Genomic DNA, 9,495 nt, shown 5'->3' with positions numbered 1-9,495 from the left:
CATTGGCTTGAAATGAAAGGTAATCCCATCTCTTTAGTATGTTTTGAATCTAATATGGTTAATATTTCTTATAACACTTGATAGATTGATTCTAGTACTACAATCCATGTTGCTAACACCATGCATGGCTTCTTAAACAAACGAAAACCAACGAAAAGTTAAAGTTCCAACTATTCAGGATACAAGATGGGTTCATATGTGGGGGCAGTTGAGACTTATAGACTTGTCCTTAATTCTGGTTTGGTTTTTGACTTTGGAAAGACTTTTTATGTTCCATCCTTTTCAAGAAACCTTATTTGTGTTTCTAGACTTTTATCTTGTTGTTTCAGTTTCAATTTCCTTACTAATTTCCTTCATTTGTATAAAGACAATATTCTTGTTGGAAAAAGTATTTTGGATGATGGTTATTTAAACTTCTTTTAAATTCGAGCCTTAATTGTAGTCTTGTAATTGTGCATGGTACAAATGTTGGCATTAAACATGGTGTTATAATTGAGAAACCCTTTATGTTGTGGCATAGGAGATTAGGTAATATTTCCATTGTTAGAATTACGAGATTAGTAAATGAAGGAGTCATTGAGGCTCTTGACTTTAGTGATTTTGTTACTTGTGTGGATTGTACTAAAAGAAAGCCCATCAAAACTCCGAAGTTAAGCACGCTTGGGCGAGAGTTGTACTAGGATGGGTGACCTCCTGGGAAGTTCTCGTTTTGCACCCCTTTTTGCCCGTTGTTCCTCAGCCACCAGTTAATTTCTCCCTAGTAATGTTGCGGTTAGGGGCGGCAAAACATATTTGCATGTATAGTTTGTTTTCTTTTTTAACGGTTCAAAATATTCGGGAAGAAGAGAAGAGGGGGGAAAAGTATGATTTTGTTTTATTTTCCTTTATTAATGCAGTTATGTTCAGTTTTGACACGGACAATAAATGTTTTATTCTTTAATCGAATGACATAGCGCTCCTTTTTTATATTTTATATCTCGAGTTTTGCTTAAGATTTTAATTTTTTATTTTATTTTTAGGAGGGAATGTGGAATAGACCTACAGAACACGGGTGGAGAGGGAATCTAGGGAAAGGATTGGTAGGATGGAGAAAGTAACACAAACGGGTGTGATCAATAAAATTGGGCACTTTGATAAATGTGGTAGAAAGAAAAAAATTCTGAGTAAGATAGGCAAGCTAAAACATTTTGTAATTTCAGCTAGTGTAATAAAAATCAGTTTTCCTATTCTCTTTCTCGATTGAACTCACCCATCAGCTCAGAAAATAGCTTTCAGACATGAAGAAGATTGAATTTTGAGCATAAATGATGCAAATGCTGACAAATTTCAGATCACCTTTATGCTCACTATAGGAAAACAACTCACAAAATGATTGACTTCAATTCTAATAGGTTTTTGCAAGATGACCAAATGAGCTCCTCTAAAGATAAAATAAAATTATCGAAATGTACTTATGATGGGGGGGTCTACTTGTCGTTGGAGTTGAACTTCAGCCGCATTATTCAGTTCATCTCCTGAGTGGAATACCAGAGTTCAAGTCATCTAGGTGACTAAGATGAATCCAAAAATCATCTCTACGGTTTAAGTTATGGAATCTGGTTTATGCCCGTTTTTGCCAATCATGATCAACCAAACGCCGGGGTTCGAACCCTCGTCGATTTTCCCCCCTCTCTCCTGCACCCACTCTCTCGGTCTCTTCATTTTTTATTTTTTCGCCCTCTCTCGCGCACCCTCTATCTCTTCTCCTTGCAGCCCCCGATCTCACTACTCCCTCTCTCTTCTCTTCCATCTCTCTCCAGTCTCCGTCTCTTTGCGGCCTCGCAATCCCTTCTCCATTATACGTGATGGGGCATGCTTTAGCGGTGAAGGTGTAATCCAAGTACTTTGGGATATTTGTTTCTAATTATTTTCTTGTTTCCAGTGAAAACAACCATAATCATCCTTGCTCTAGACCAATTCCTATATATATAATTATTTCCTCTTTTTTATTTAGGCTGCTGGGTTTGTCTTTCGTGGGCAATGAATTTGGTTGGCTGCCATGGAAGCTCTGAAGTCAAAAGGGATGCGCTATGCTAAGGAGGTTTGGTATTTCATCTAATGATTTTATCACTTCTTTTGTGAAGGACTTTAACTCAAAATCTTGGGGTTTTTAGTGATTTTATCTGGTTGGTGCATTCTAGGCTCTTCTTTCTGGTTGTTCCGCTAGAGGTTTATCATCCATAATGCATTGTGATGAATTCAAAGAACTAGATCAATAAAAGTCAAGTGTCTTGCTAATGCCAGGAAGTTCCTTGATGTGTATGGCTTGCTTTTTTCTGCTCTTTTTCTTGTATTGTTGTCATCATGAGTGGAATCAAGGGGTCATGGATCTTGCTTTTTTCTAAAGGTTTTTATCTCGATCAAATACTAGGCTAGCATGAAATAATGCCAAGGCTATTGATTCTGTGCTTGCTTCTTGCTAACTGAAAATACTTCAGGATCATCATAAATGAGCACAATAAATGAAAATATATATGCATAGACTCTTTCTTGCCATCCTTTTGTACATCGCATAAGGATCCAACTTCTGTAAATGCACCCTTCTTTTTATTCTCTCTTTTACTCTCACATAAAAACATATAAACTGGAGATTGATGTATGTGGTTCCAACTTTGTTGCAGTGTTTCTTCCCTGAAATTTTTGTGGCTAATATTAAGACCCCACTTTTTTTTCTGAATGCTGCATATGATGTTTGGCAGGTAAACTTTTGTAGATTCTGAATGATCCTTTACTGAATATGTCTGCTTATGTTTTGAATTGTTTCTTATTCATTTTTTTTCTGGTACAAGCTAGTTTGTGTCCACCATCAGCTGATCCGCATGGTGAATGGCATACTTGCAAGTTAAATTATGAAAGGTGCACACCAGGACAAATCAGATTCTTCCAGAGTGCTTCTCTTTCACTGTTATTCACCTTTGTACTTTACTGTCATTTATGTCAATAATTGACCTTGAAATGCCTTTGAAGCTTTGGTGTTATCTTCTTAAACAGATTTTAGGAATAAAATGCTTTCAGCTATTAAAGGGTTCTCAATGTCCAAGCAAAATGGGTTGTTCATAAATTCATGTTTCGCCCATTGCCAATTAGAGAGGCAAGACACATGGTTTGCCAACAATTCTCCTGTCATCAGGAACAAGGTATTAGGATTGTCTCTCCCTCCCTCTGTCAAACTTAGAGCTGATATGTCAAGTGGCAGCCATAGCCAGACTGTTCAGTTTATGGGTGTGGTTTCAATTTACTCTTATCTTTTTTAATTTTCATTCACCAAGTCTGGGGAAGAAAAGAATGGAAGAGTTCTTTGGTTCAAAACTCTGTCACTATTTTGCTCATAGATTCTCATTGAGAAACAAACATCTGAAATTTGTTGACAGCAGAGAATCGTTGTAGCTATCGGTGATTGGTACTTTGACCGAACTGAAGTGAAGATGATAGACTGTGCTTACCTTTGTGACCAGAGTTGTCACAACCTCGTCTTTCATTGAAGAAGTCAGCATTGGATCTCTTCACTATTATTTTCACTCGATTCAGGTGCATATTCATATCAAGAAGATTTGACGCAAAAAGGTGTAGAATATGAGACCCAGTTAGGATCTGGCTATTACTGCAATGTCTAGCATGTTGTAATTTGCATGTGAATTCTTGTGCCCTCTATAAGAATCTGCTTCCCCCATGCAAGTAAAGAGGGAGGTTATTGTTTCTGGTTTTCCAGTGAAAAACGTAAATAGTAAGACATGTATTAATGACCTGATTAGTATGGGAAATAGATTAATAAGAATCTTCTTGAATATATGTATGCAAGCTCTTTTGTTCTTTTGTCAGATTTAGAGTGATTCATGACCGAGTATAAGAATATGGCTATTCGTCATTGCAGAAAAACATAAATGACAGAAAAATTGCTTCTTTTTTTATCAAAATTTTCTTTCTAATGGTAGATAAATTCCCTTTAATCGGTAATTAGTTTTGTCGTTTACTATTGAAGTACTAAGAAATTTATTTACTTGAAATTATTTTTTTCCCTTTTTGTGGGATAAATGCTATAAATGCTATCTGTTTGGCCAAGGCTGTAGACATATATGGCAATCAAATCAGATCATGAGAGATAACAAGAGCAAAGATGGCGTTGGAAGGCATTTCCCTACGGTCATGCCAAGGCTGTAGACAAATATGGCAATCAAATCAACATTATTTCATGGAAGCCAAGTAGTCAATCAGTACACTTTCATTAACACTGAAACATAGACAGAGACCACATGTGTATTGTACACTGAAAAAGTTGTTCATATTGTAGTTAAAAAAAACCTTTAGTACTGGCAGAAAGGAGTGATGTCCCAAGTCTAATCCTCATGCAACAAGAACTACAATGTCTAATTGATATTTTTTAATAAATGGGAAAACATCCAGAAATTCAATAAATATCAAAATAAAAGATCTACGAGATGTGGCATCCAATTGAATTTCACATATGAAAGAGTTAACAATACATTAGCCAACTGTAGAGCATGAACCAATAAGCTATACTTACAGAACTTAGAATTCTTCTATAAAACCTTCACTAAACAAAATTTTTGTAAAACCTGTCCTATGAGTGCAAAATTTGGGGATAACCCCTGCTCTTATCCACCTTTGGAAAGGGACAAATTAATCGCATGTGGGTAGGAGCCACTGAGAAAATTCTTCGGAAGGAAGACCAAGCCCCATCTGAGACTGGTGAAACAGATTCATGTAAGAAATTGGAAGATAAGCGTTGTTGCTTCGTTGAGGCTCCATCTCACTGACGAGCCACAGATTATGCGAGTGATCAATTGTGGGTTGTGTCAAAATTTTATGCTTTCCGGTTTCCACCCCCTCTCACAAGACGCAATGCAACTCACGGAAGTGGACACACAGTTTGCCAACGGTGAGGTGATTACTAATCAATTATTTAATCGAATAGGTAGTAATTACTTAATCATATTCTTATTATATAACTAACTAATTAACTTGGTTTGTAGGATTAATGGAGTCTGTAAGAACCACAATGACATACTATTTGATGATTGCTAATACTAGTTAATTAAAATAATATATTTAGTAATTAAATAATTATTGATTAGGTAAAAAATAATTAAAAACCCATTATTTGTGGTAGTAAATTGGTCAATTGACCTATTTAATGTAATAATTAATCAATTATTTAATTGAATAGGTAGTAATTACTTAATTATTTAATAAATTGAACTCATTTTAAATATAAAATTGAACACATTCCAATGGAGTTGGTTCGAAGAACCAGAATAATTTACTATTTGACTGAAATTAATACTAGTTGATTAATTTGTATTTAATACATTTACTGATTGAATAATTACTGATTTGGTAAGAAAATAATCAATTACATGATGATTTGTGGTAGCCAATTGACATTATTAATTATATAGCTAATCAACTATTTAATCAAACATGCAAGACTTACTTAATTTACTAATTAACATAACGTATTCTATTTATATAATTAAAAAATTATTTGACTATTAATTGATTCAATTAATTTTTTTAGTTTTATTACTTATTTTTTATTTTAATGACTAATTACTTTTTCTCCCATTATTATTTTTTTCTATGTTCATTTTTTATTATTATTTATTTTTTTACTTTTTTTTATTTTCCTTATTTACCCTTTTGTATTTTAAATTATTTTATTTTTGTAGTTTTCCTTAAATTTTTTCTTCTTTAGATTTTTACATTTGCCCATGTCAACAAAGCTTGTCCAAATGACGCCACATCAGCATGTCCATTAAGGAAAGAGGAAAGAGAATTGGGAAATGAGGAATTTTAGGTTTTAAAGGATGGGCTGCACGGTGCTATATGGACAAGCTTTACTAATGTGGAAAGTTGATCGATCCTATGAGGATTTCAAAGGTCGAAATCAGATAATTTGGGAAATAAGTTTAAAAAGTCATTATTTAGATAAATCAAAATTTTAAATCCAATATTCGGGTACAATTCCTTGAAATATAAAAAATATAATAATAATTTTCCACAAAATCCTTCTTATTACACGAGTTGCTAATTGGGTGTAATTAGATTGGACAACAACAAAATCCTTCTATAATTTTTGTGAGAAAATTTTACTTTTGTGCAATGGTACCCCACCTACAAAGTAATATTTAATTAATCTATCTAATAATTACAAAAAATTTTTAAAGCTACAAAAATTCAAAGTAATATTTAATGAATTTCTTTATTTGAATGTTGAAGATTAAAATATAATTTTAGTTATTAAGATTTATGTTTCAATTGCATAATTCTAAACTTTTGAAGTACTACATCATGATTGAAAAACTATCAATTGTGAAATCTCCAGTCAGCGAAATATCAAGGAAGGAAAGTAGAGCTCCATGTTTAGCAAGTATTACGTAAAAGGAAACTCTAGGGAAACCAGGATTCCAAATCAGACTAGAACAGGTAGCCTCTTCGGTTTATATATAAGTGAGGTAGGACTTGCTCTCTTCTGCCTTGTGGCATTGCCGGATCATACCATCTTCCTTCATTCCACGTCTTCCATTCTTGTTGTTGGGTCTTGCTTTGTTTTTGCATCTTGGTGATCGACCTACTACTCTAATATTGTTTTAATGGAGGTCAGCTTGCCTGATGACATCTCACTTGAAATTTTTTCATGTCTACCCAAGAAATCACGGCTCAAGTGTGAAGCTATTTTAAGGAAATGGTAGAATTTGATCAAGAAAGTTAGCTTCTTTCAGTGCCAAATCTATTGACTTCGGTTTTGTCTATCTCAAGTACTACGACTATGGCTTCATACGCGAATGTATGTTCTGCCGCTTGGACGACAAAGGAGCACTCACGCTCCAAGACTCCCTTGTCTTCCCTTCACATCACAACATCAAGAATATGGGTTCTTGTAATGGCGTCATATGCTAGTTCAAGAAAATCCACACCAATCTCAAGCTCAGTGACTATCTCTACAATCCCATTACCAAGTATCTCATGACTCTTCCTCCACTCCCTCCTTTCAGACATGATGCCTTTGATAGTTGTTTCCCTTTTTTGGGTTTAACCCATTATTGGGTAGTTTCGCTTAGATGTAAGGATAGTGAGCAATTACAACTTCTTCCTATTTTGATGGGAAAGAAGGGATTAAGGATTGTACATTAAATGGGATTTGGTCTAGAAATAAGCCTGAGTTTTCTCTATCAACGGGACTTTGGATAAATTCGACCTTTCTCTGCAAATTTCTAGAATTTTATCTACTATGACTAGAGGTATGCATCTTGTGCTTCGGCTTTTCTCTTTATGAATTTTATATAGCTTTAAAATTCTGGTTGAATCAGACCAAAATCTCTCGTCTTGATTACAATTCCATTTTTTTTTGTAAAATATGATCTATGTTTTTATTTTGCAGTAAAAAAATTAAAAATTTACATGTCATTTTCGAGGTTGGAAGGACGTAGACTTACGATGAGGCATTGTGAACCCCACACCTCTTCGATCGCCATTGGTGGCACGTGCGACTGTCAATACGTTGTGTACCTGGCGGATCTAAAAAATGCCGGCGCTCCCTAGCTAGACAGCGATGTTTCCGAACAGTGTCCCCGACCAAACAGGATTACTGCACTGGTGCGCCATAGTAGGTTGTGCTCAGTGCGCTGGAGGTGCTGGGAGGTTAGTGGGAACTGATGTGCCCGTGGGAAGAAAATGCCTTCAGCCAGCCGTCAGCCGTAGTTCGGGTTTGCAGAGGAGAGTCGAACAACTGGGCTCGCTGTGTGCGCTGACGTTAAACCATCAACGTGTTGTGAGTATTTTCTTCCTGACTCCCTGTTGGTCCCATTCTCACTTCCAGTCGCCTGGAGACTGGCGATGCGCACAACTAATTCTCGGTCAAGAGACGTTGCTTTGGTGGGGCAGTGAGCACCAGACAGTGCATCGTGTAGGAATACTTTAAATAGAATTTTGAAACCATATATGAAATTCATAAACCAAAATCGTACCTCCTGACATGGTGTCAACTTCCGGCAAACAGAGCTTCTTCGGCAAACAGAATGTCTCATCTATCATTGAGGGTCATCAATGGCAACGTTCAGGCACACCTCTGCTAGACCAGACCCCCTTTTATAGGCTCCTCTCCATCAAAGGAGACAACCAAACGACGTGAAACCGAAAGGTCGTTACCGGTGACCACCATCAGGGGAAAACCACCTGACAGATGGGTTACTTAAGTGACGGATCGTGAACCATCTTACAGTCTCCCACTTGACCCATACGTCTACTTAATATGTATCATTGATACATTTTCATGAATATTTTCTATAGATAGAATATCCTTATACTAAAACAAAGAAGATTAAATTACATGAATCGTGGCGGTAAGTCCTTTAAAGCAAGTATTACCTTCTATGTATTACAATGTAAATGTCTCCTTTGAATGAGAACCTTATGTGACACATTTCTTGATGAATGAACTTGCATAATGCTCATTCGAGATCATCTTATCTTGTCATTCTCTACACTTTATGTATACAACCAAATAAGAGAAGACACAAATGAACTTAATAGAGTTTTTCATTGACAAAATTGAGATACAAACAGAAAGGGAATCTCAATTACATAAATTACTTAATAGAATTGAGTCCCATATGTTCAACATGTCCCTTATAAAGAGCAGGTGGTAAACCTTTTGTGAATGGATCAACGATCATTAATCCGGTACTGATGTGTTCCACAACCATCTTGTTTGCTTTGACATGTTCTCGAATAGCTAAAAACTTTATGAAAAACACTGCTGCGGAATTGTCACAATAAATACTTAATGGCTTAGAAATGGTGTCAACAATTTTTAAGCCCTAAAATAAAACTCCTCGACCATATAGCCTGTGATGACTCTTCAAAACATGCTACAAACTCTGCTTCAGTGATAGAAGTAGAAATCAAAGATTGTTTTCCACTTCTCCAAGAAATGTCCCCTCCAGGTAATATGAAGACGTATCTCAATGTCGACTTTTTCGAATCAAGGCAGCTAGCAAAATCAGAATCTAAATATCCAATCACTTCCAGATGATTAGATAATCCATACATAAGCTTGGAGTCTTTTAGTCTCTGAAGGTATCGCATGACTTTCTTTGCAGCTTTCCAATAGTCCAAATCGGGATTACTTTGATATCTGACCAACATTCCCATTGCATATGCTATGTCAGGTCTTGTGCAAACCTGAGCATACATTAAACTCCCAACTGCCGAAGCATAGAGAATATTTTTCATTTCTTCCCTCTCTAAATTATTTTTTGGACCTTGTTCCAAACTTAATTTGTTACCTTTCACAATAGGTGCAACACCAGATGAGCAATTATTTATACGATATCTCTCTAGAATTTTGTTGATATAGGCTTCTTGAGACTTTCCTAATGTCCCTTGGGATTTGTCTCTATCAATCTTTATGCCTATGACATAAACAGCTTTGCCCAT

The 9,495-nt window shown here is 35.7% G+C and overlaps 1 protein-coding gene and 1 pseudogene across 1 annotated transcript; one reads left to right on the top strand and one right to left on the bottom strand.

Moving 5' to 3' along the window:
- Nucleotides 1-1,844: 1,844 nt before the first annotated feature.
- On the top strand, nt 1,845-3,521 carry LOC137963273 (pectin acetylesterase 10-like; annotated as a pseudogene).
- Nucleotides 3,522-8,859: 5,338 nt separating this feature from the next.
- Nucleotides 8,860-9,495, bottom strand: LOC137963272 (secreted RxLR effector protein 161-like). The gene has a single exon (XM_068810423.1). The coding sequence runs from the start codon at nt 9,493-9,495 to the stop codon at nt 8,860-8,862; it is 636 nt and encodes a 211-aa protein (XP_068666524.1).

Source organism: Aristolochia californica, unplaced genomic scaffold (assembly GCF_029961685.1).
Source record: "Aristolochia californica isolate CCGP_79_NKW_82.1479 unplaced genomic scaffold, dmAriCali1.0.hap1 SCAF_4, whole genome shotgun sequence".
Taxonomy (NCBI): Eukaryota; Viridiplantae; Streptophyta; class Magnoliopsida; order Piperales; family Aristolochiaceae; genus Aristolochia; species Aristolochia californica.
The sequence above is the reverse complement of the archived record's forward strand: the minus strand, read 5'-3'. Positions and strand labels throughout refer to the sequence as shown.

Coding starts and splice junctions, on each gene's coding strand:
- LOC137963272 (XM_068810423.1), bottom strand. CDS start 9,495: ATGGGCAAAGCTGTTTATGTCATAGGCATAAAGATTGATAGAGACAAA.